Source organism: Lepidochelys kempii, chromosome 14, assembly GCF_965140265.1.
Source record: "Lepidochelys kempii isolate rLepKem1 chromosome 14, rLepKem1.hap2, whole genome shotgun sequence".
Lineage (NCBI taxonomy): Eukaryota > Metazoa > Chordata > Testudines > Cheloniidae > Lepidochelys > Lepidochelys kempii.
In genome coordinates this window covers 4,191,979-4,219,454 of record NC_133269.1, presented here as the reverse complement: position 1 = coordinate 4,219,454, position 27,476 = coordinate 4,191,979, and the positions used below count along the sequence as shown (strand labels likewise).

The 27,476-nt window shown below is 45.9% G+C and overlaps 1 protein-coding gene across 11 annotated transcripts in view; it reads right to left on the bottom strand.

Annotated features, from left to right (window-relative positions):
- SLC39A11 (solute carrier family 39 member 11) overlaps window positions 1-27,476 on the bottom strand; it is a 404,115-nt gene that overhangs the window by 297,379 nt on the left and 79,260 nt on the right. For all 11 annotated transcript variants that reach the window (XR_012154971.1, XM_073312119.1, XM_073312120.1 and 8 more), the window contains one exon: window positions 24,290-24,434. Coding sequence is in view for 10 of the 11 variants with exons in the window: in XM_073312119.1 (XP_073168220.1) it covers window positions 24,290-24,434 (145 nt within the window). In the remaining variant the exon portion in view is untranslated. The remainder of the gene's footprint in view (window positions 1-24,289; window positions 24,435-27,476) is intronic.

Sequence of the window (27,476 nt, the reverse complement as noted above, 5' to 3'; positions counted from 1 at the left end):
TTTGCTATCTTGCCTGCAGGACACAACGCTGGGCGCTGCGTTCCCAAGTACAGTGCTTTATGTGCCAGCGTGCAGAGGGGTGGGACCCTGCTACAGCAACTGTTGGGGCCACTGGAGAAAGCAGAAACAGTACCCCTCGTAAAATGTTGCTCAAGGAGGCAGAAAGGCACCTGCTGTGATTTGAGGAGGGTCATTGCCGTAGGACAAAGCAAAAACCAGTCTGAGACAGAGGCACTTGGAAAAGCTGTAAGGAAAGTGGACCGACCTTTTAAACAACGTATCCAAGCCCCTGCAGTTCCCATTCAAGTCAACATGCTAAGAAAAGAATATTGGCCATGTACAGCTCATACAATCCAGAGTATTTTACTAATTAATTACTTTAAAGTTCATCTGATAACTTCCGAGTCCTGAAAATTCCTGCTTTGTACGTGTAGGATTCACAGAATTATATTGCAACAGAGAACATATTCTTGTATTAGTAGAGGGAAAAGTCAACCATCCATAGTCTTAAAGGAAAAAGCCACCCTTTTAATTAAACAGCATTGCAAATTCAGTGCTATCTCCTAGTGACTTTAAGACAGTCCACCATGTCTGTTGCTATAGACACTTCTCAGGGCTTTGGAGAGAGACTCTCAGCTTTGCTTCATTCCTTAAAATGCTCTGACGGTCTGGGTTATCGCATAGTAACACATGCCTCGGAGTGTATCAGCATTTAGACTCTCAACTTGGGAGGGAGGGGAATCAGAGCCCAGAGTAACTACACTGTAGTGTCATGTAAAGAGACACAGATGATGATGAATATGCCTGAGTTTTAACACAGTTAATGCAGTCCTAAAAAATGACTGACTTAAATTAGGCTTCCAACAGATCGGAATGAGAAATCTCCAAGCTGCTAGTCATTTTAAAATCCCCCTCCTCTCTCAGTAACATTCTACATGCACCCACTCACACATTTTCTGCTGCCTTGCTATTATCTAAGGCATCATTCCATATGGACATCCTGAAGCAGCAGAAATGCTAAGTAGATTGGACCTATAAAAGGGTTTAAGGTGCAGAAGTCTTCAGATTTACAAAGGAAGGAAGTCTAGAGGTCTGATCACTGCCGCTTGTTTACTACCGTGAAAGATCCCCAAATTGGTGTGCACGCACACTGTGTGTGTAGGGGGCAGCTGGGGGAAGAAATTAGGCAAGAAAATACAATACAGAGACATGGCGACGGGAAGACATACATGATCGAAACACAGGAACCAAGTGACAGTCAATGAAATTAAAAGGTGGGAAATTCAAAACCATTAAAGAACTTTTTTTTTTTTTTGCACAAAGTATAATTAGACTGTGGAACTCACTGCTACAGGAAGTCAACGAGGCCAAGAATTTAAGATTAAAAAAGGATTGGACATTTCCAAACAAGCATATCCAGAGTTATCAGGATTAATGATAAATTTTGCAGAAGGGATATTAAACCTCATACTTCAGAGCTGATGCTAATCTTTAACTATTGGAGACCAGGATGAGACTCAACTTGAGAGCCAGATTATCTCACATCTGCTACTGCAGGGCGCTTACTATGCCCTCTGAAGAATCTGATGCTGGCCACTATCAGAGAGAGGCTACTGGGCTAGTTGAATCTTGGGTCTGATCTAGTCTGACAACGCCTGTTTCTATGTACCATATAGTGTGTGCAAATTAAAACCTCTACTTACTGAAATGGAATTAGCTTGATTTTTGGCTTATTGTGAAAGTCGGGGTGCTTATTTACCGCACGAAAGTTGGCAACTGTGTCTCCAAGCTACCCCGGGTTGGGCGATTCACATAATGCAGCAGCCATTTTGCATGCAAACCCAGATGAAGTAAGTAATTCACACCAGGAGTTCCTGAAGGAGAAATAAAAAATGATTACTCACCTTCTTGTAACTGTTGCTCTTCTCGTAACTGTTTTTTTTTTTTTTCTTTGCATGCTTGTTCATGTCGATTCCAATCAAGAGACTCACAAGCCCAAGTTTAGGTGGTGGGGTCGGAGCCTTCCACTGATTGGAGCTCTGCTCGTCTGAAGGCTGCATCGTCTCGGGCCTGCTGGGTAATCGCATAGTGCATGGTGAAAGTGTGGATGGAGTCCACATCGCCACTCTGCAGATTTCCTGAGCGGGGACCTGTGCCAGGAAAGCTGTTGATGAAGCCTGCGCCCTAGCGGAATGCATAGTGATTGGAGGTGCAGGAACCCCTGCCAGGTTGTAGCACTCACGAATACAGGACACGATCCATGACGAAATACATGCTGACCTTTCATTCTGCCTGCAACTGACATGAATAACGAGCAATTTTCTGAACAGCTTCATTCACTCGATGTAAAAGGCCAGCGCCCTGCGGATATCCAGAGAGTGGAGTCTCTGCTCCCTGCCGCTGGAATGTTGCTTAGGGTAGGATACCAGGAGAAAGATGTCCTGGTTGATGTGAAACTGCGACACAACTTTCAGGAGGAAAGCGGGATGGGGCCTGAGCTGCACCTTGTCCTTATAGAACACGGTATAGGGAGGGGCTGATGTTAGGACCCTGAGCTCAGACACCCTCCTTATTGCTCCCAGGAACCCCACCTTGTAAGAGAGGTAGAGCAGGGCGCATATCGATACCAGTTCAAAGGGGGTGGTCCCATGACCCTAGAGAGGACCAGGTTGAGGCCCCAGGCAGGGATAGGCTGATGGACGTCAGGGTATAGCCTGTCAAGCCCTTTTAAGGGCCGGCTGATCATTGGGTTAGCAAAGACAGAGCGGCCCTCCGCGCCCGGGTGGAAGGCCGAGATGGCGGCTAAGTGCACCCTTATTGATGACAATGAAAGCCCCTCCTGCTGCAGACGGAGGAGGTAGCGCAGAACAAGCGGCACTGGGGCCAGCATCAGGGACAAATGGCGCTGCACCAACCAGATTGAAAATCTCTTCCCCTTGGCAAGGTATGTGGCTCTCGCGGAGGGTTTTCTGCTGCCAAGGAGGATGTGTCTAACCTGGTCTGAACAGGAAAGCTCCATCGGGTTCAACCACAAAGCTTCCACGCCGTGAGGTGAAGCAACTTGAGGTTCAGATGTTGAAGACGACCGTGCTCTTGCGTCAGAAGGTCCGGGAAGAGCGGCAGGGGTGACCGGGGCGTCCATGGACATGTCTAGGAGAGATGTGCACCAGTGCTGAGGGGGCCAGGCTGAGCTTGTTCCCTTCGGATCTTGAGGAGCACTTTGTGAACGAGCGGTATGGGCGGAAAGGCGTATAGGAGACAACCTCCCCATGGGAGGAGGAGGAACGCGTCCAAGTTGGAGCCCAGGCTGTAATTCTGGAAGGAGCAGCACGGCAAAGAGGTCTATCTGGGGAAAGCCCCATCTCTGGACGATGGAAATCACGACGTCCGGGCAAAGGGACCACTCCTGGCTGTGAAACTACCTGCGGAGGGGGTCCGCCAGCTCGGTCTGTACCCTGGGGAGGTAAGACGCTTGTAGATGTATTGAACGTTCCACACTGAAGTCTAACAGCATGAGGGTTTCCTGGCATGGGGAGAGGAGCACACCCCCATTTGTTGATATAGAACATTGCTGTTGTATTGTCCATCGTGACTGATACACATTGTCCCGTTAAGTGTGCTCGGAAGGTCTGGCACACCAGGCGCACTGCTCTCAGCTCTCTGACGTTGATATGGAAACCCAGGTCCACCTGAGACCAGAGGCCTTGAGTTCTGCGGTCTCCCAGATGTGCTCCACAGCCCAAGTCTGATGCGTCCGTCACTAGTGACAGAGATGGCTACGGAGTGGTGAAGGGAAGCCCTGAGCATACCTCCTGAGGGTTGAGTCACACAGGAGGGAGTTGAGGCCCGGGCGAGGCAGGGTCACGATCATGTCCAACTTGACATGCCAAAGTCACGGGGAAAAAAAAATGCAGAAATTGGGCTTGTTTGGAGCTTAATTGGCTTGTGAGTTGCTTATTGGCTAGTTTTTAGCGTGTAGCTTGTTTGGCTTGTGGTTTCTTTTTTTTTGCTCGGCTCTCGGCAAGCAGAGGCGGGGGAGGGAGGAGAGTAAGGGGTGCACAGCAGGCCCACTACAGTCCCAGACTGCACGCCGGGGGGAAATCTAGTCACAGAGTGTTGGGGTTCTTAGTGACTGGCTTGTTTTGGCCTTGTTTCAAAATGGAATTAGCTTGATTTTTGGCTTATTGTGGAAGTCGGGGTGCTTATTTACCGCACGAAAGTTGGCAACTGTGTCTCCAAGCTATCCTGGGTTGGGCAATACACTGACGCAAGCCATGACTGAAGAGGTCGAAGCCTGAGTGGCATGCTGCACCTCACAGGTACAGGCAGCCACGTGTCCAATGGGGCAAGACACAGTCAATGAAACGTCAGGGGTTTGACCCACGCAACTCACCTTCAGACCAGCACAAGCTAAGGGCGTTCAAATATTACTGACACTGAGGCAACTGGTTTCAATTTGTCTGAGCGATCATCATTGTCATCAGCACCCTGGTATCTCAAAATGGCCGCGTGCCTGTGGATGACTTATGACAAGGTACCGAAGCTTTTGTGTATTATAGAACAGGGAGTGGCACCTGAAGCCAAGCCAGCTTGAAAGTGCAGATTTATCCGCAAAGACCAGGTTGTTAGAATAATCACATGGGAAAGACTAAGCTGCTCAGAGTGCACAGAACTCGCTTGCTTTGAGCTGATTTCGCCTTCAGAAAGGCTTCTTGCCACAAGAAGCAACATGGGACAAACTAGCACATTCTCGCCACAAGCTCGTCTATAAGTTGCTCAAGAGTCGCAAGCGATACGATAAGAGGGAATTCCTTGTAGAAGGGTTAACACGACCTATTATAGCTCATTAGGAACTAACCAACACGGGTGGGTTCCATGAGACCAACCCTCTACTGCATCAAAACTGGGGGGCCCTGGCCTACTTTGGGGAGCGGAGAAGGGAACATTCTCTAAAGATTTTTTCACAGTAGTAACTCTGACAGCATTCAGTACTCTGATGAACGCTTTGCACTTACATAGCTCTGAAAATACTTTAAACAAACAAAATCCTTATTAGCCAGAAACTATCCCCACTTTACGCATGGAGAACTTAAAACACAGCAGCTACGCAGAAAGTCAGCAGGAGAGCTGACTTCCGATTAGTAGCTCATTGCCTTATTAACTAAGCAGAGGGGGCTATATAAGACCCATTTTAAGACGACTTCAGTTTGGGAAATTTATGGAGCACAGATTTGGGATCTGAGGAGAGAATGTAAGCCAGATAAATGTTGAGAGCCAGAAACATCCTCTATTTTCTTAGTAAATGTGTTTGGGACAAGTTTGGAATTCAACATTCAGCTAGAAGAGGCTACAGGTGCCCTGTGCCCTGCCTACCAGCATAAAAGACGTCAGGAAAATGGCAGGGTGAGGAAAAGGTTTATGGGTATGAAACTTATCTGGTACTTGCTCCTGTTTTACAACTATGCTGTGCTTTTTTAAAAAAAAAAAAAAAAAAGCCCCCAGAACTCTTTTTAGATGGGCCTTAATAACTCTGCTTCAGTGTCAATACTGACAGTGTTTAAAAGTTGGGCGGGGGGGAGAAGGGATAGCCTTCCTAATTTACTGTGTCTGTATTTTAAAAACATGAAACATTCCTGCAAAACAAGGTAACTTTGATGACTGCAGGTCTGCGGGAGGAGAGCTACTCCAGATAAGTGCTGAAATGACTAACAGGGACAAATTCCTCCCCACTTTGTTCCTTTGAACTTTTCCTGTTAAAAATGACTATTGAATGCCCTGAAACAGCAGTTTTACATACTTGCCCGCTGGCAGGAGTGTGCAGCAAGAGGGAAGGGGACTTTCTAGGTTTTTCCACCCAATAGTTCTCCCCGCCCCCGACAGAAAACCATCTGCTGAAATGAGGTCTGGGACTTAGAACTGTTAAATGCTCCAACTGGAAAAGGTCCGAAGGGTCCCTTTACTGTGATCTCATTCGCTGTCAAGGCAGCCAGCCTTCATCACAGTGCTGACTGGAACCATTCTTCATCAAATCTTGCACTCGAGAGCAGGTGGCTTGGTTACCAGGTAGGAGCCCTCTGCCACCACAACCCCAGACATGCACAAGCATACCCCAGAGCTGAACCGCAGCTTTTCAAAGCTTAGATACCAGGTCGAGCAAAAAGTTAGCACAACTTAGAGTGGAAACCTTGCTATATATACTGGTAAGTACTATGTGAATTTATGTACCACGGTACCCTCTGAGTCCAGTGGCCTCTTTCAGGGGCTTGCCAGGAATGTGTGTATGAAAAATATTCTTTTTAAAAAAAAAAAGGGTTTCTACATCTTGTTTGTTTTTGAAGCCTCCCTGATGTAATTCAAGATCTGCATGTTAGTGATGGCTGCACTTCAGAAGATTTTGAGACTTTGCATAAATATACAGAACACCAGATATTTCTCCAAAATATTATCCAAACCCCCTGGATCTGGAAATTATAACAATTTTACACGTCTCTAGCATACTCTATCCAAGGACCTCAAAGCACTTCATAAATCCCTCTACCGCCCTCTTGGAAGGTAGGTATAACGAAGCCTGATGTGCAGATGGAGAAACTGAGGCACAAAGTTGAAGCAAATTGCACAAGGTCATACAGCAATGTAGGGTCAAGAACAGAACCAGTATCATCCCCATTTCGTGTTTTTTAAACACTAGACAATGTTCCTGCATGGGTATATCTCCATGTCCAAAACTGAGGTGTTCTTGGGTGCATACCCTCAACTCCATCTCTATGGCAACCCTGTGGGTTCTTACAGGCTGGTGCCTCTCTCCTCAACCCATCCTCCCATGTGCAAGGGACATCATGTCCAGTGATTACTCAGCAAACACCCCCCCCCCCGCCGATACACTCACCAGCCCGTCACCATGCAGTATTTCAGTACAAGTTGTAAATAGGATCCCAGATGCTTACGTTTTAATTAAGCCATAAAAGAGGGAAGTGCAGACTTCTAAAACCATGGTTCACATCTGACTTAGGACGCGGATTGTAAGCACTTTAGTCAGGGACTCATTTCCCCTATGTTTATACAGTGCCCAAAACAATGAAGCCAGACACGGCTGGCCTTTAGGCACCACCAAAGTGTATTATAAACTAGTAAGTGGCATGAGTCTGCTGGCTTCCATCTCGTTGCTGGTGTAGTCCTGTCCCACTCACAACTGCATCACCCTGGTCAGCTTAATGAGCTTCCTCTGCTCAGCAGAGGTCCAAGACCGAAATTACCTCCAGATCCAGGGGGTCTGGATAATACTTTTGAGAAGTATCTGGTTGTTTCGTATATTTATGCAACACCTCAATCTTCTGAGGCACAGCCATCACTCACATGCCTGTACTATGCTGGGAGGTGTGCTGGAAAGCTATGCCTTAGATTTGTCTGCTCTTGGCTTTAGACAGCGTTATTCCATCAGTCTCTGCATGCGGAGGACTAAAATTCATCCCAATATTTGTACAACAGAAAAATGAGGACACTGCACAATCCTCCACACACCTGCTGCGGTCTTTGTCTTGTCATCAGCCAGAGGGGGATGGCCTCTATCAGCAACCTGCGGGATGCTGAAACAGCTCAGCGCTATCCAGTGGCATGGAAGGGCCGGCGCAACACAGGCCCCTCTCGGCAATGTTTTCCCTCAGCCTTTGCTGCCGGTGCCATTCTGCATGTTTCAAAGCAGTCAGGCAGGAGGCCTTCACAAACCCACAGGACAATGACCTTTTAAGAGGCAGCATGCATTGGCATCAAAGTGGAACCGAAGATGCTCACAAAAAACAATGCTGGATTGCAAGGCAGACTCAGCTGTCTCTTTGTGCCTACAGCTAAGTTAACTTGGATTCAGAGCATTTGAAACAAGTTTAAAATAAAGTCATAGGCTATGGATCTGGATCCGGATCCGTTCTGTTTGGATAGTAGTTCATAGACTCTTCTCCAGTGGCATGATATTTTGAACTCTGCAAAACACTAATTATTAAACACCCTTCTAATGTATTTATATTGCCCTTACATATAACATGTAACCATATTTAACAAAAAATTACATTAAAGGGAACGAACAGATTAAAAATATAGCATAAACTTTCCTTACCCGTGCAATTTACAATAAATTAGAATGCATTTACACTTGAATTTTTAAGTTGTGTTTTAACAAGTATTAAACAACATGACTCCAAATCAAAGTGTAGACACTATACTAGATGTTTGTTCCTGGACTTCAGTTGAGGGTTAAACACAGCTAGAGACATACTCTCACCCTGTCTACACCAGAATTCACAACTGTGTAAATTAACACAACTGAAAATTCAAGTCTAGACATCCCTTAGTGGATTAGAACCATAAATTCCACCACCCATGAGGTTTGCATTGTGAAATTAATTAGACTGGTCCGTTTCACTTCCAGGTCCCCATGCACTCATGCAAAGCTCATGGTTACTCAGACTGCACACAGAGATGCTGCAGGGGAGGGTTTAAAACTTTACGAAAAATGGTTAGCCCTGACTTTTTTTTTTAATCTATTAAAATGGAAAATAGGGTTGCTGTTTTTTAAGATTTCTCTTTTTAAGAAAGCCCACCCCACATACTGAACTTGAGGCTCAAGCGACTGCTCTCCCCGTGTTCCTTTGCATGGATTTGTCTCTTGCCAGGTTGGCTTTAGTAATCCATTCTGTTCCAGCAGAAGAGGCCAAAAGCATTTCCCCTCTGGTGGTTATTCGGTAGCCTGCGTGAAATGGTCTCTATGCATATAAAATCAACCATCAACTGCACTAGTTACTTAGATTATCAGGTCTATGGGGCCATCTCTTTGTTACATGCACATGTAACGCCTACCACAGCGAGACCTTAACTCCCGACTGGGACTGCCCTACCACAACACAAATGAAGCTCTCAGAGAGGGCAAGGAGTGCATGGGCACAACAACTGGAATCGCATCTAGCAATGGTACCTACACACCAGAACTCACGGCTCCTGGGCAGGGAGCTACGGAGAGATTGCACTGTTGCTGCACTTGATGGAGCCATGTGGCCACAGAGGACTTCTCAGCGAGGCAGTGCAGCCTCGAATCAGGAGACCTGTGCTCTGTTCCCAGCTCTGTCATGGATCTGCTGGGTGACGTTAGGCAAGTCACGTCATAGAATCATAGAATATCAGGGCTGGAAGGGACCTCAGGAGGTCATCTAGTCCAATCCCCTGCTCAAAGCAGGACCGATCCCCAATTAAATCATCCCAGCCAGGTCTCTGTCAAGCCTGACCTTAAAAACTTCTAAGGAAGGAGATTCCACCACCTCCCTAGGTAACGCATTCCAGTGTTTCACCACCCTCCTAGTGAAAAAGTTTTTCCTAATATCCAACCTAAATCTCCCCCACTGCAACTTGAGACCATTACTCCTTGCCCTGTCCTCTTCTACCACTGAGAATAGTCTAGAACCATCCTCTCTGGAACCACCTCTCAGGTAGTTGAAAGCAGCTATCAAATCCCCCCTCATTCTTCTCTTCTGTAGACTAAACAATACCAGTTCCCTCAGCTTCTCCTCATAACTCATGTGTTCCAGTCCCCGAACCATTTTTGTTGCCCTCCGCTGGACTCTCTCCAATTTTTCCACATCCTTCTTGTAGTGTGGAGCCCAAAACTGGACACAGTACTCCAGATGAGGCCTCACCAATGTCGAATAGAGGGGAACGATCACGTCCCTCGATCTGCTGGCAATGCCCCCACTTATAGAACCCAAAATGCCATTGGCCTTCTTGACAACAAGGGCACACTGTTGACTCATATCCAGCTTCTCGTCCACTGTAACCCCTAGGTCCTTTTCTGAAGAACTGCTGCCAAGCCATTCGGTCCCTAGTCTGTAGCGGTGCATGGGATTCTTCCGTCCTAAGTGCAGGGCTCTGCACTTGTCCTTGTTGAACCTCATCAGATTTCTTTTGGCCCAATCCTCCAATTTGTCTAGGTCCCTCTGTGTCCTATCCCTACCCTCCAGCATACCTACCACTCTTCCCAGTTTAGTGTCATCTGCAAACTTGCTGAGGGTGCAATCCACACCATCCTCCAGATCATTTATGAAGGTATTGACCAAACCGGCCCCAGGACCAACCCTTGGGGCTCCGCTTGATACTGGCTGCCAACTAGACATGGAGCCATTGATCACTACCCATTGAGCCCGACAATCTAGCCAACTTTCTACTCACCTTATAGTGCATTCATCCAGCCCATACTTCTTTAACTTGCTGACAAGAATACTGTGGGAGACCGTGTCAAAAGCTTTGCTAAAGTCAAGGAACAACAAGTCCACTGCTTTCCCTTCATCCACAGAACCAGTTATCTTGTCATAAAAGGCAATTAAATTAGTCAGGCATGACTTGCCCTTGGTGAATCCATGCTGACTGTTCCTGATCACTTTCCTCTCATCTAAGTGCTTCAGAATTGATTCCTTGAGGACCTGCTCCATGATTTTTCCGGGGACTTAGGTGAGGCTGACTGCCCTCCCCCATGAACATCACTGCCCCATGCCTCAGTTTTCCCATCTGTAAAATGGGGGTCATGATACTGATGTTCTTTATAAAGCCCTCCGAGATCTACAGGTGAAAAGCACTAGATAAGAACTAGATATTACATTTTCCAGACTGGTCCACTTAGCACTAAGTTTACCAAGATTGACAGTGGGGGGCAGAAAAGATTAGAAAGAACTAAAAGGGAGTATATTTAGACCCAGATTTTATCCCATCAGCTGACCTAACAAGTCAGACTTCACAAATAAATTTGGATTTTGTTTTCTTTTGCCATTCTGTAGAACTAAATCCCCCGGCTTTAGGATTACTTCTGTGCTGTAAGCCATTGAACAAACACTGAATAATCAACCTTCTAAGCGCTCCTGGAAGAGTGAGCTGTATCCACACTACCAGGGCCAATGATTTAAAGAGCAATTATGGTGCGAACGTGGCTCTTATCAGCACGATCAATACCTGTATCTGGAAAAGCTTCCTAGTGGAGGAAATAAAACATTGATTTTTAGTGAAAAGGCATATTCCATCATCCTGTGCCATATACCACATTCAAAAGAGGCCTTGACTCAAACAGTCTCGTTTTAGCCCACAGAAAAGCCAAATTGAAATGTGTCAGAATCAAAATCAGAGGCAAAAGAGATGGACAGCACAACCTGCAGGACAGCGCCCCATAATCAGGAAAACGTTAAGATTTTTAAAGCCAGTTTCCAGAACCACCAAATTACCAGGAATTTTTTTCTGACAGCACATCCACAGCCTAACCCCTATTCAGCAGCAGCTCCCTCACCGCAGGCAAGACTGGGACAGGAGTGGAGCTTACAGCAGTTAGACAGACAGAATCATAGAACCTCAGGGTCGGCCGGGACCTCGGGAGGTTCTAGTCCAACTCCCTGCTCAAAGCAGGACCAACCCCCCACTAAATCATCCCAGCCAGGGCTTAGTCAAGCCTGGCCTTAAAAACTGCTAAGGAAGGAGATTCCACCACCACCCTAGGTAACCAGATGGTTCAGTGGAATTAGCTTTAGGGTGGTCAAATTCAGTGCACAGCATCTGAGGGTAGCACGGTCCAGAGGCAGTAATCACAATGCTGCCCTCAATGAGTTGCAAAGCCCTGATCGAGTCAAATTCCCCCACTCAGTTTTTCCTTCCCTCACTTCTGAAATGGGGGTGGTACTTACCACCCCGGTGACGCTGTTTTTTCAGCACCATGCAGAGGGAAAGCATCGCACAAGTGCTACACATTGTTATTCTGTAACACAACGCCCGCAACACTCACTTGTCTGCATCCGGAAAGGTTTCTTTTCCTTTAGTTCTTGGATTGTGTACTTGTTCAGGGTTGGATTTAAGCACCGGGAAAGCAATCCGAGCCTGCCAACCTGAAGCACTTCCCAAGCTTCCCCACCAAAGGCTAAGGAAAAAACCCCAAAGCAGCACTTTATATTTTCATATATAAAAACTTCCTCTTCACGCGGTCACACTGGAGCTTCTACCAAATGGACAGGTCGCCCAACAGTACAACGGTTTCCTCACTTTATGGCAGGATGCAGTTCTGCTGCCCTGCACAGATTTAAGTCCAATAAGGGGGATCAGGGAGCGCCCAAAGAGGAACTTTTATAAACCGTGCCTGGGTGCGGGGGAGCTAAATTTGTTCTCCACATTTTGATCCCTTTGTTGTTCCAGCCTTTGGCATCCCAGATGCAAACCTGAAAACTCCACTGCAGATGCTCATTACAGTTTGTTCGCACAGCTGAAGCCAACGCAAATCATTCCTGGCACAACCGGGTATGGCTTTGCAAATCAGTTCATTATCCTCGCAATGTCTTTATAACGCAGGGGCGGATCCTCCCCACTTTGCTAAGGGAATAAATCCCATCTTAAAACAAAAGCCCTCAATATGCTTTCATATATCTGCCCTGAAATTTCTCCTGAATTAATATTCCTGTGGTCTCTGGGCTCCAGAAATCTGGCTTTCATTTCTCTTCTATGAAGCATTCGTACAGTAACAAAAGTGATTTGCATCCCCATTCAAAGAAGAAATCATATAGAGAAAATACATGAATTATTGTGTTTAATGAATGAAACAGAGGAAGAGGTGCTGATGGGTTAGTTGATCAGACTGCACTGCAATGAAATTTGAGATTTAAGGGGTTCTTCAATACGGCTGAAATCTATTTCCCCCCCTTTTTCATGGGGTTTCCCCTTCTGCTATCCAGGTTCCATTTAACTCTTCGGAGATGATGCTATTTCAGCCCAGGCAGCTTCCAAGAGATGAGACAAACAGGTTGTGACACACAGACCAAAGTTTTTTGGTGTGGTTCACATATACATGCCTCTGGGAAGGATGTTTTGGTATCTTAATGACTTGATCGATGCCAGGTATGCTAGTGGCAGGTCACTTGGGGAAGCCAAAGTGATCACACCAGTGACTTTTCCATCATGTCACCTTGCACCAGTTTTTTTCCCTGCAATCATGCACATGGTCTGCAGTCGTCTTCACACACACATGCGTACCACACCCGTGCTGACTCCCACACAAGGATATTGCCGGTCGCTATCTTCATGCATGTCACAATTCACATGATCACATTTATCACACCTTCACGCTCACTCACACGTACAGAAAGTCACGTCATGCCATGTGATCAACCCTACTAGGCACGTGGTGGGGAGATTACATTCCAGCTTGATCCTCTACCGTACTTCACTTTCTTGCTAAAACACTTCTGGGCTATGGAGACAAACTGCTAAGTGACACATTACATAACTATCCCAGTAATGAGCAAGGAGTCCAGCAGAGAGATGGACGGATGGGAAATGAACTATCCAGTGGTCTCTTCATTTAAGTAACTCTGGAACACGGAATAAAAATAGAATTTAGAGCCCTAATAATACGTTGCCAGGTGAAGCCAGGAAATTAAGCCAGCGGAAAATGTTGCCTAGAGCCAGCAAATTCAATTTGGGAACTGATTCCACTGTTTAAGAGAGACATACACCACAGTCAACATCTCCGTACCTTCCACACTTGCTAGCAGACCTGAATTCATAGCGTGGGTCCCAACTGAGTTTAATTAGCCTCATAGACTAATGAATCTTGGCTAAATCAAAAGTGGTGCAGAGCCCATTAGCCAAGCTGTGAGGGATGAGACATTCATTTCTCACTGGCAAGAAGGCTGACTCTCGGTAGCATCTCACATGCTGTGCAAACAGAGTAAGGGGCCTGGGGAGAGGGGTTGTGGGTGGGGTCTTTCAAAGCTGGGTCTGCCTTTTTCACTCACATGGCTGTGGGTAGATAATGGCACTGGAGAACAGCACAGGGCCACAGGGAGAGAGCTGGTAAAATCCCCCACTCGTTTCAAAGGAGACATCCTGTAGGATCTATGAGAATTCTCCTGATCTCACCCCAGCCTCTCGCGACGTATCCTGCAATCCTGGAGTGCGATTACCGTGCCAACAGACATGGCCACATTAGCTCTCTTCTAGCTAGCTCGGATACCACAGCAGCGAAGCCGCGGCTGCCCGGGCTAACCCCCCATGGAATTACCCAGGGTTCTAGGCAAGCTTGTACAGTCTACGCTGATGCCCACATGCCACAGCTTTGCTGCTCTGGTACCTGAGCCAGCCAGATTAACGCTAGCTCAGGTACGTCCACATGAGCTGCAATCACACCCCGTGACTGCAGCGTAGGCATCCCCGTACTTGCCAACGGCCAGCACCTCACAGACAGAGCCAAGACAAGGGACTGGATTCTAGAACAGACAGACAAGCACTAAAGCCACCTCCCGGATCTGCTAACCCTGGGCTAACGGGAGAAGCTCCCGACCCCACTCCCCAGCCTGGCGTGCGCACTGTGGGAGGGATCCATCAGGGACACTTAACCTCTGGCTGACGGATGGACATTAAAGAGCCCATGACAACTTCTGCAGACCAGGAGTCCCCCAGCCACACTAACTGGTTATTGTATTATACCTCTCTCCCTAGCAAACTTATTTTGTGCTCTCTTCACTGCTTACCACCCCAGCCACATCTCAGGAAACGCGGTAGCAATTCACCCTGCCGCTCTCCAGAAAACAAGACACCCGAAGGGCCTGTTCTGCACCAAAGTCACAATAGCATTGTTGCTGTGTAGGAGTTCCTGTAACTTAGAAGAGTTGAAAAGATCTAAACAAAAACAGCAAAAAAGATCATTGCTGGGCTAAGAACTTGTAGGACACATTTCATCCTGGAGGGTGTTGGCGAGAGCCCAGAAAATAAGGATATGTTGACAGGAAGGCCGTGCAAAACGATACTTGCACGGAATGGCAGGACAGAATATTAAAAGATGCCAAAAGGCAATTTCATATGCACTAATTTAGAAAGAGTTGGATTTTTTTTAAATAATCTATGCAGCATCTTTCGCATCCCAAGGGCTCTTTAAAGCTGTGAGCTGGACAAGACAGCAACTCCGTGGGCAAATAAAGCAGCTCTATGCACTCAGCAAATAGCTCACACCCAGCCTAGGAGGCTGTTTTACTGAGAAATGGAAAGGAAGGACAAAGACATCGGATTTATCCCTGCCTTGTTTTGAAGCGAGAAAATACCCGGCGCACGATGCAGCCCTTTCTATTCCCAGCTAAAAACCTCTCTTTCCTGACAAATGGCACACGAATTCTCTCAAGATCTAGCACGCTCTTGGGGAGGGAGGGGAGCGTTGAAAAACAAGTAGCCAAGAAGTCATTGTGCTGATGTGTCAGAAAGTTCTGCCTTGGCTAGCTCTTCCTAGAAATAATAATTTAAAACGTGACATTTATGAAAACAGGGTCTTCAGCTCCTGATGTCAAGTGGGGATTGAGCATCGGGAAACAGATGAACTAAGCAAGAAAGAGCTTATTCTCAAATTCCCTTCACAATAGATCAGAGAACGGCAACAGATGATATATAGGCAGAGAATTGTCTTCAGGTAGCACACAGTCTGAAGTTTTCCTAAAAATGAGATTATATTTAGCTGGGAGAGATTCTGCTGGGAATCTTAACTGGCTGAGTTTGTGAGGCCTTACACGAGACTCAATGGCATTTGTCTGTCTGTGTCTACGTAACAGAGTAATTTTTAAACGCCACATCCTATTAGTTCCAAAGCGTCCAGGAATGTTGTAGGCATCTACAGCCAGAATTCTATTGATCTGGGGAGGGGGAAACTGAGCAGAGGGAGGGGGAACGGAGAACACATGGAGATCCTGTCATCTGTTGATGGCACCCATTAACACCTTCCAGCATTATACCCCTGTTCATACTCCCAATAGAATTTAACACGTTGACACTGAGTGACAACTCTGGCAAAAAAAGAGAGAAAAAAGGATCTGAGGGTGTGCACGTAGCCCTGGGCATGGAGGAGGGGAGAATGGGGAGCACACAGAGCCACTGGCATCGGGGAGATTATGGGAGAATGGGGGGAGCCGCAAGGAGTCCCTGAAATAGAATGGGACAGGAGGGTGGCACCCAGCTAGCTTGTCAGGGAAGTGAAGAGTTAGTTGCAGGGAGCTCTGGTGCGTGCAACACAAGCTACCAAGCATGTGACCCCCGAGCAGTGTAAATCCAGAGTGACTCCACTGAAGTCAATGAATTACTCTAGATTTACGTCGGTTTAGCAGCAGAATTGGGACCAGAGTATGTATTACCGAGGAGCTTAGCATGCATGTATGTAAATTTTCCTTCTTCCATAGAAATGTAAAGGCTAGAAATGATTTTAAAACAAGGTGATATAGACCATCACTAGCCATTTAAATCCTCTGCTACGTGGCATTAGTTTTGTTAAATTGATACTAAAATAGCCAGAGGCACTCATCTTTGATTCATCTGGATTTTAATCGCTAGCCTCAATGTGCTGTAAGTGGCAGTTTTCCAAGCTCAGTAGAGAACCAAGTGTGGTGCGAATGTGTCAACATGATTACGAATGTAATGGGATCTTCCCAACTAGTAAATGTTATATTTTGCATAAGGAGCCCATCCATTATGCAAGCTGTAACCCCTTCATGAATATTTCATGCACAGATGCCCAGTGCCGACTGAAAATCATGGCAATGAATCAGTCTTTCACTGCTACGAAGGTTCTCCCCTCCCCCAACACTCCATCTTGCACACACGTAGAGTAAGGAAAGAAGAGAGTTTACGTGGTGAGCTTTTGCAGACTTCCACCCACATCACTTCAGACATTGTGCACTGTGCAAGGGACTCTCTTCCAGCTCCCGAGTCACCAGCAGAGACACTTTACAACAAAGGGTGTGTCTACACTGCAATTGAGAGGCATGCACCAACAGAAGGCTGTTACAACGGGAACATTTGCCCTCCTCTAAATCACAGAGAGGGAAAAATATAAGGGGAACCTGGTTTGGTGTTGTAGGATCACCCAGGAAACTGACAGCAATTGTAAATCTTGCAAAAATCTTTGGGATAAATTCTTCTCCTCTTGATACTGGTGTAAATCCAGATTAAGTCCACTGGCTTTGCCATCTAAACACAGTGCATTCACCACCTTCAGCAAAGGTTTGGTTAGCTGAGTTACTACAAGTCATCACTAAGAGTTGCCTTAATGTTTTTTCACAGAAAGAAGCGAGGGCTCCTGTCGGAAGGATTGTGTGTTAGGTCATATCAAAGCATCACTAGAAAAGAGTGAGAGGCACCACTCAGTAGGGTCACTGTGTCCTTTCTGAGTGTGTCTTCGTCTAGCTTCAAAACATGGACGGGAGTCTTCCATTAACCACTACAGATGCACTTCTCCCAGGACCAAGAAGGGCTTTGAAAAGCAAGAATACAATAAAGTATTTCAGAAGTTACCATTGAAAGACAGGGACTTACATGCTCTATTGACTCAAGTCGCAGACACACGGAAAAGACTAACCATCTTCACTTGCTTCTGCTGGAGTTAATGGACGTTCCGAGGCAGAGAACAAGCCAGGCTTTCAGAAGAGACAGGAGAAAAGGGGGTAGATTTAGAGGAAGAATTTCATGATTACAAGGACGTAGCCAGGTAACATACTGGAGACGTTCATTCCCTACGAATTGCCACTTGGGGCAAAAATGTACATCCAAGAATTCAGCTCACCCCATCTCTCAGCTGGTTTAAGGGGTCCCCTTATCTCAGTTATCTCATTCCTCTTTTTATCTCACTAGTTCCTTTCCCTCCATTTCTTCTCCTCTTTCATCCCGATGTTACTTGTAGAGTTTTGCCCAGTATCTTGAGAGACGTAAAAGGGGCCTCGGGGGAACGAGACCAGGGGCTCTCTTGTACTGTCTGCTGGACCGGTTTTTGATTTGAAAAGGGTTTTCTTTCTGAGGGCTGGAAGGTCAAAGCAGCAACTGCCGAAACCACAGCCGGCAAGGGGAGGGAGTGACCGAGGTCCAATCCAGACTCGGAAAGTGCTTAATGCAGCGCTCTCTGGACCGACGCCAGGCAACGTACTAAAGCTGCTTGGTGCCAATGGCAGGAGCTGAGCCCCAAAGATGCCAATGAAGGCAAAAAGGGAGAATGCATCAAACTGTGATTTGATCCATCCTAACATACCGAACGGAGACCTGGCCAGCCACTGGAAGAGAAATCAGTGCACTCGCCGCCACAGAAACGAAGATGTTGAGGTGGTCGAATGGTTGGACACTCCATGAGAGGAAATGAAATGAGGCTGTAAGGGACCTAACGCAGGTTGCATCAGCTGAAGACGAGATGAGGAAAGCCGGGCTGCGTTAGCATGGGCACAGCCAGCGGAGACCTACGAGCTGTGTCGGTAGGATGGCTCCTGCAAGGAGCGTGGATAGAAGACGATCAAGTGGAAGACCAAGGGTTGGAGTGGATATCAGCAGACTTCAAAGAAACCAACTGGCATGACAGCCTGGCATGTGATCATCAGTTTTCAAAGGAGGCTAGAACAGTCACCAAGAGGGAAATGGAAGAAAGAAGAGAAACTGCTTAACGCAGGCAGAATGGACTGTGCACTGTCATAAGGACAATACACCTAGATTATATTCACTGTGTCATTCAGAGTGTAGGACCCTGGGTCAGGAGACCTGGGTTCTAATCCCAGCTGTGTCACTCACTCCCTAAGCAATCCCTGGCAAATGACTTCACTTCACTCTGACTCAGTTTCTCCATTTGTAACATGCCCTGAAATCCTCAGATGAAAGGTGCTGTGTAGCTCTGCAGTTGATCCACTATAACCCCCAGATCCTTTTTCACATGTTTGAAGTCTGGCATGTGTCTTAAGTATTTTGCAGAATGGGGGCCTCACTGAGTTGGCCAGGACCACAGAGGAGCCAGGCTTTAAGACTCAGGAAAGTTCCCTTACTCTGTTCCTCGATCCCATGACTCTGTGGATCACTAGAGAGTTGTGTTCAGAGCCGAGAGAGATACCTCTCTCGCTCTTCCACTAGCTCACTTGAAATGAGGGAGTCAGTCCCTAGCAAGAAATCACCTCACAATGCCACTTCTGTAGGAGTCGCCATGTTCACCTCAGTCCACTCTACTGCTGAGAAACGTTAGCAATCTGTGCGGTGAATCCCACCTGCAGGGTTGCATCTGAGGCACTTCACAATCCTAGTTACTGGCCTAGCTAGTTATTCACTTATGCAACTCATCACTGACTTCCCATGGGAGAACTCTGTGCAGGCATGGATGTGTGTGGGCGCTCACGCGTGTACACACACACACAAACCCCCACACCCAAATTAGCTCCACCGAGCAGCCCCTTCAGCCTGCAGAATAATGACTCCTGATTTGCAAAGACACAGTTTCAGCACGCACCATGCTGATTCACATTCCCTCCAGCCAACAGTGCCTCTCTGAAGGCAGGGGAACACTCTGAGCTCCCAGTGCCGAAATTATAGTTAACATTTAATTCTGGACCCTTCGGGGACTTCAGTGTAAGAGCCTTTGTTACAATGCAACTGGAACCAGCCAGAAAGCATTTTGTTTGATGAGATGGATGCTTCACTTATGCTGCTATAGCAGGAATAATTGAAGCAGGAGGAAGAAAGACTAAGATTGGCTGGGGAGCAGCATCACCCTCCCATTCTCTTCTGTCTAATTTGGAGCGACATGAATCATTCTGCGCTGGAGAACCGCTGGGAACCATCATCCCCATACTGTTAATATATAGTTTCAATAACCATGATTCACGGCTCAAGTTTCCAGACACACCACTGTCTGCAAATCCTTCTTGAGACCTAAACAAGAGCAAAGCCTAAATGTAGCTGTGATGTAAGGGGTCAACTTCTGGCCTCCGGATACCTATGCATCCTGAAACCACAGCCAGAAGACAGTAGGTGGAGTGGCTCTGAACCCTGACCCTGACGTCAAACTCAGCTGAGCGGGCACTGCACAGGCCCTCATATAGAGGGGATTTCCACTGCCAGGCTTAACTGGCGGGCATAGTCTACATGTTTTTGCAGAGATGTCCATAGGCACCAGCCCATGTTGAAGTTACTTGCGTTCCTGACAATAATCGTCTGTGCAGACTCTGGGTATTCGCAGGGAAGGTAGAATAGACCTGTGAATTAAAAGAGGGCTGCGAAGTCCATGTGTGCTTACATAGCTTGTTCTTTTATAGGGAAATGTCTGGAGAAGACCGACATCAGCAAAATAGTCTGCTGCCGGAATAGACTATCTGTTTTATGGTTTCCCAAGAGCTCCCACTGCACGTATATGGGTTTCTAAAATGACAGAACAGACATTCAAACAACGAGCCCAACAACTCAGGGGGAAATCAAGTCACTCTGAGGACAAAAACGAGCGCAAGTAAAGCACAATCCGAGACAGGGGCTGCTGCTGAAAAGGAAGGAATGGCCCACGGTGCACTGACTAATGAGAAAAGCCTCGCTCAGGAGGTTTGAAGGAGACCAAAAAGGGCCACTGGGATGAAGATATTCAGAGGTGGGAGGACCTGAAACACAACCTCTGAACCGAGCAGAGCCTGGCGGCTACTCAGACTGGAAAACGAGGAGAACTTGGCTGAACTCAACCACCCTGGAAGGAGGGAAATCAAACAAGCATCTCAGGGCTGGATCATTACGCTTCTTCTGGGGTTCTCTGTAATCGCAGGCAACCCCACCGCCAAGGGGGCTCTGCCTGCTATTTTCTGTTCTCCAAAAACCTTGCACAGGGAAGGGTATTTCCCTTCAATGACTTGAACCCTTCCATGCCCTCGAATTAAGATTTCTACATCAAGAAAATCAATTAAGAGAACTAACCTAAAAGGTTTCAAGCACCAAGCATCAGGCTAAAAATCTTGGCAAGAACTTTCTGTTTAGGACCATCTGATTCATGCCACAAACCAGTCAATTAAGGAAGCTGCTGAAGCCCCAGAGATGCATCACCCTTGGAAATCCGCAAGGGCTCATGGTTCAGCAATAGCTGCCTGGCCTGCAGTGGGAACCAAACAGTGGAAAAGTGGGGTAGTATCAGACAATCTGAAGATTAGATCCTATGGCACGTCATTTCCAAAACGGTAAATCTAACAACTATTTGATTTTAGGCATAACAGCGGATCCTAAGAGAGAGGATTTTACATTGCATTGGCTTTATTTTAAGCAAAGTGCTATTGTAAATAGCATAGATTAGAGGCAAGGACACTATTTGCAAGCAAATGGCAAATTTAAATTAGGAATCAGCCTGCACTGTGTTCCAGACTCAGAAGCGGGCCCATGCCACCAGAGTATCGGCTCTGAGTCTGCCCCCTCTCCTAATCCACACAGGTGCATCTCCACAACCTCCTCTGCAACCAGGCCACAGGAGGGACATTCCAGGGCTGGGCTTCGGGTGCAATGCATTTTGGCACATACACAACCTGAACTGACCCTGTGCACCCAACTCCTGCTGGGCCAGAGTCTAATTGCTGTGGGTGAAATGCACACCCATGCAGAGGGCTTACACAGGCCACAAGTGCTGCATGGCCCTTGGGCTGGCCCCTCTGCACATGGCTGAATTTTACCTTTTAGGGGAGCGCTTTTCATAGCATCAAGGAATACAGACCAACATTAACACAGGCTCTGTAGCATGACCGTGCACCTGGCGATGGGAGGGGAGAGGCAATTACACCAGTCTCATGTCTGGAGACTGAATCTGGCCTTGACTTTAATACATTGTTAGCAGTTATTAAGCCTGCATGCATATCCCACATTGCGTTAACATGCCGAGACTAAAGATGTGCATTTCACGGCACTTCACTTTACACATCTGCTTGAGACGGTGTACAGGCAAAATTGCTCCAAAGGAAGCACGTGTATTTTCAAGCTGCTTTAAGTAACGGATAAATGTTTTGTAAAGACCTCTGCAACTGCACCCATAAAAATGAACGCTGCTCTGTTCCCATGGGCAGCAGCTTGTCAAACTGGTTTCTAGAACGGCTTCACCTAATACCTGAAGATGGAAGGTCAAAGCACTGTCTGTATAAGGAGAAAGATGATGTTCAACACTTGAGGGGCAAAGTAAAACCCAGATCACACATTTGCAGAGCGCTCACTAGGGGTCAGTCCAGATGGTATCCACTCCCGTTCCAGCCACGCTTTCATCCAGTGGGAACATGATGTAGACAAGGGGGCATGAAGGCAACAAGCAGACAAGGAAGGAAATGGAGCAGCCTCCCCAACTTATTGAAAAGTAGGGGATCGACTCCTGTTTTACTAGCACGAGGTCAACTGCTCACTGGACTCCCCCACCCCACCCTTAGCCCCCATCATCTTCTTTTATGTAGATCTGGGGTGAATCTTCCCATTTACTGAGTGGATTCACTGACTTGAAGATTTATATTGGCTAAGTGTGACTGGGCAGTAATTAGGGCCCTGATCCTGTGAACACTTACGCTCATGACAGTAAAGTTAAGCCTGTGCATGTCTTTGCAGGATCAGGGCCCTAGTTATATAGGATTGGAGACCCTTGCACTTTCATGCCTCTTCCATCAAGTCAATATCAGTCTCTCCTCTCCACTCATCACTACCACCTTACGCCTTTTAAGTCACTCAACTGCAGAACAATGCAAGAGGCAGGGCTTTGGAGCTGCGCTCCGGCTCCACTCCCACTCCAGGCAAAAGCCTGCAGCTCCATTGCTCCAAGGCTGCTCCGCGCTCCAGCTCTGGGCTCCCCTCCAAAGCCCTGGCAGAGGTGCTGGATTTTTTTAAGCTTACTTTTTGGGATTTTTAAAGTTAAAGTTAAATTAATAATTCCACAGTGACTGTCAAAATTTACATTAGCAAGTACTACTATTTAGATTAATAAAATACCCATTACATGCCCTGAGAATTTTCACGAGAACACAGCTGGTAAATTCTTGATGGGCCTAGTGAAAGCTGCTAATTAACAAGTTACCGTCTGTCTCTATTTGCCATCGGTCTTCTTGGCAATCACGCTGTGTCTTGTGAAAATAGCAAGTTCATCCCAACAAGCAAAAAACTAAGAAAAATATCACTGAAGAGAATAAAAGGGTATTGATTTGTCATTTTTTAAAAAATTTCCCCAGAGAGAGCAAACCAACAGTACATAATGGAAAGCTTCTGTTCTCAAAACGACTTCCACAGTTTTCATTTACAGCCCAGAGCAGATGCATGCCCAAAACAGAGTAGCTCTGAACTTACAGAAAAATGCACGATTATTTTAAGAGTGAAATTACATTACATTTAGGACATACAATTGCCAGCATGCAAAATGCTCCAAAATAATAGAATTATCAGCTGGGGTTTCAGTCTGGACTTGTTAAAGGAGCTTAAAGACATGATGCATCTAAATCCCCTGGTAACTGGACAGCTAACTCCCTTAGGCTCCTTTCAAAACCCCTGTCTAAAATTTTAAAAAGTTAAAAGCATTCTGGTTCAAAACAGGTTTTCATAAAGAATGCAACTATATAATAAAGAATAAAACCCCGCCCAAGAAGCTAAGGCAATTCTTCGCAGAAAGGCTCACTTCTTTATTTGATGTGCTCCCATCTCCATACGTGGAGGGGAGAAATCTGGGTAGCGTCTAGTGATCCAGATACTCAAGAAAAATACCAGAGCAGTAAGGCTATTTTTCACTAGCCATTTACCAAACTACATTTTTCTGCCTGGTGCAGACTCACATAGCTAGAGAAGGAAAATCCTATTAGAGCAAGTTCGTCTTCCCACAAGGGAAGGATCTAGACCCCCGTAGAAGACACATCAGCTATGGTATGGGTGCAACACTTGATCTTCGTCACAGGGCCGTACAAGCACTGAACACACACACCTAAAAGTGGGAAGCTTTAACATACTTTCAGATTACAAAATTAGATCAGAAGTTCCCACTGTTTTTTTAAAAACTGTTAAAAGGAAACAAATATTCCCCAAGACAGGACATTTTTATTCCACATTCTAACAGCTACCAGTTCTATTATCCTCCAAAATAAGGAGCCACAAAGTGACCATCAGTCATGGCCCATAATTACAGCAAGCCATCACCAGGGTCACAGGTGCATACAATTCAGCATTGGGAGGCAAAAGTGACCCAGCCGCTCACTCCTTCTCAGCTGAAAAACTGTTATCTCAAGGTAAGTGAATTTCATTTCACTGTCAAATTAGATGTCTAATTATTAATAATTCATGCAAGTGGTTTTGAGAACTGAAGGAGAAACAGAAGCAATGATTCTTGGGCCAGACGCCAGCCTGCACCAAGAAAGAGAGAGGGAGAAAGTGTGTATGTGTACCGAAGTTGATTAAATTTTGAGCATATAGTATTATGGTCTATGAGCCAATTTAATCCAGTTCTTCTAACTCTGCTGTTGGTATATGACAGGATGCTTGCCTGAATGAAGCCCAGTTCTACCTATCCGGATGGAGAGCTCATTCCCGTAGTCCTGGTGATAAGTCGGCTCGGGGTCATACTTCTCTTTCACCGCTCTCGGATCGTAGCTCCTAGACAAGGCGGCATGGGGAGGTTCACTGATGCCCTGAAATGGATTAGAGGGAAATTTAACATTGTTTCTGTGTGTGAGTGAGTCTTCCTCTCTCTACATCCCCCCCCTACCCAATGCTCAAAGACAACTTTGGAATCTGCAGAGGTTTTAAAGGCAGATCTGGGCACTGCTCAGTGTGTTTGATTCTCAGGGTTTCATGCAAAAGTTTCTTTTGGGCTTGGTTCACACCTCCCAGAGTTTTGAATTCAAACCAACTCAAACGGAAGCCATCAAGCTTTGCAGGGTTTTGCTACAAACCAAGAAGACAGAACCAAGCTCGCTGGGAAGCCTGATGACTTTCAGCATGTCTTTCCACAAACCGGGCCTGAGTTAAAAACTTTATGTAGTTAAAAACTAAACCAGGCAGGTTTCACAAACTGTCAGGTTTCATAAGGCAGATTCCACAAAGCGGCAGTTTAAAGACTTTTTGTGGGTTTGCAAGAACTGGAATTTCGACTCCATCCTTCATCTGCAAACCTAATGCATTCTGCAGAAGTTTCTGCATTGGCTGCACTCAATATACAGGGATGGATCTGGCAGTGAAAAAGAAGCAGGGAACGGGATTTTAAAAACAAAGATGTTAATTTCATGCCCATATACTCGTGAATATACACCGGCTTCTCATTAAAGACAGTTTGGTGTTTTTAAATTGCGTACAAAATTTTTGGTTTCAAAACAAACTCCAAATGCCACTTTTTTTTAAAGAAAAAAATGTATCAACATAATTCAAGTGTAGTTACAGTGAGAAAAACCTCTAACCACACAGTACCTTACTCTGCTGACAAAATGTATGCTGCCGTCAGCACTGCTGAGCCAATATAACTACAGAGGAGTGAGCTGCATTGTATTCTGGCTCATGCACAGTCAAAACTGCACAGGGAACCTTGCACTGCACATCAGGGATACAGGCAGAAAACATTCAAGCTGGACTTTCAGACCCTGATTCAGCAAAGCCTGTGAGCACTTTGAGGTTCATGTTTTGAAGGATTGGGGCCTCAGATCTAGGGCCCCATTCAGGAGAGCACAAAAAACACATGCTGAGCTGTAAGCATCTGTTTATGCCCATTAACTGCAATGGAACTTAAGCATGTATTTAAGTGCATTTCTGAAAAAGGAGGCTTTTCTCAATTGAGGCCTGAGTTTGCAGCACTGGCAATTAGGGAGAGGGAAAAAAACAAACTCAGAACTGAGCATATTTCCTTGGAATTGAGGGAAAGAATAAATAAGGACCATACGATGTAATTTGATTGAATCGTTTCCAGAGTACGATCACACCTTTAACAGTATTGAGAATATTTTGAGGATACAGCTTTCTGGTTTTTAAACTATACATCGATGGGGGACGGAGACAATGTGCCCATATAAAAACAAAATAAATGTGGTAGGTGCTGTACAAACACAATGGAGTCCTGGTCCAGGAAAGGGGCTCCTACACAAAGACATTGTCCAAGAAGGCAATTCATTGAACCAGTCAGACACAATATCACGTTTCCAGGTCAGTGTTAGATTTGCAGTAAGTCCAAATGGACTCTCCCATAGACTGTAGGAACTTGCAATACCATAGGCCGGGGAAACACGTCCCTGTGAGACGGCAAAATTGTGATTCAAAAGACACACCAAGAGACAGATAGCAAATTCACAGCTGAGGTTAACCCGACAGGCCACCAGATGTCACTGCTGACCTCCATACGCTCAACTAGAAGACTATATGTGGCAGTAAAGAACTGAATTTCAGTAGGTCTCATTGGCACAACAACTCCACCATATATATGCTGTTTAAATCCAACTTTCTGCTTGCTACAGAATTTAGTGACAACATTTCCAGCTTAGAAAAGGTCACAGAAAGCCTATAGAGGAGAGGGGAGGAAAGATTGGAGAATGTGTTAGATTTCAGTATGTCTCCCCTTGGAACAGAGATTAACACACATTGTAAATTTCAGCTCCTTTCGGTGCTACTCGTTTCCCTAGAAATTGCAACTTCTTTTTCTGCAGTTTTCAGGTCCTGGATTCATTAAAGGGTTTAACCCTAGAGACAAAACGGATGGCAAGGTACTCGCAAAGCAAAGGCTGGAAGAACGTAAAGCGTCAAGAAAGGGATCGCTGTTCAAAGCATGGGACATCAGGGTGTTCGTTCTACCTGAGACAGGACAGTGGCAACCTGGCTTTGGTTCTTCAATTCAGAGAGCAGCAATATAAACTAGCATACACTAAACCACCAGAGCTGGCAATGAGAAACTTGATGAGTAAAGTGACTTTAAAAAAAATAAAGGTTGAAGATGAATAATTAAACTATTATCCCCTCGTTTGCATATTATATTCCGACTGACGTTATTAATGCTAATCACATATTTGCTATCATCGTTCTACTGCAATTTAATCAGGGTGCTTTCAATTCCATTAACCCGGCAATTAGAAGATACCCTGATGAGGCACTCTTCTTTTAGAAAGGACTTTTCCTTAGCAAAACGTTACAAATCTTTTCTTCCTCTCAGCATTTCCCAGATTTTCCGCGGGAGTCTGTCTAAGATGGACTAGGGTAGGATCAGGTGTCCTACAGAATATGTGATGAGTGGATGAAAAAAACATGGGGAAGTGTAAACATTTTCCATGAAATACTGGAAGGGTGTGCACAGAGGGGGACTTCAAGTAAGTGCCACAATCTGATATGGACTAAAAAGGACAAAGATCCATAAATTGAATCAATCGGATGCAACACCCTGCAGTGCCAGATTAGCAAATGCTGATGAACTGTTCAGGAGAGTAAGACATTGCTGTCTTCTAAATCGGAGACAGCAGAATTCCTAACATTCAAAGGAACAAAAATCAACAATGCAGGACGTTTGGAACAATGCAGTTAATTTCCTTATTTCACAATATTTTCCATAACCTCATGGGTTTAAACATTTTTCATGCAACTTAATTCTCAATAACTAGACATAGGATAAGAAGAGGGTCAAGGATAAATCTAATTTTTTAAAGGAAGCATGAATTTAGCAAGAACCAATGAATACACCAGTTGTCTGTGATTGGGTCTGC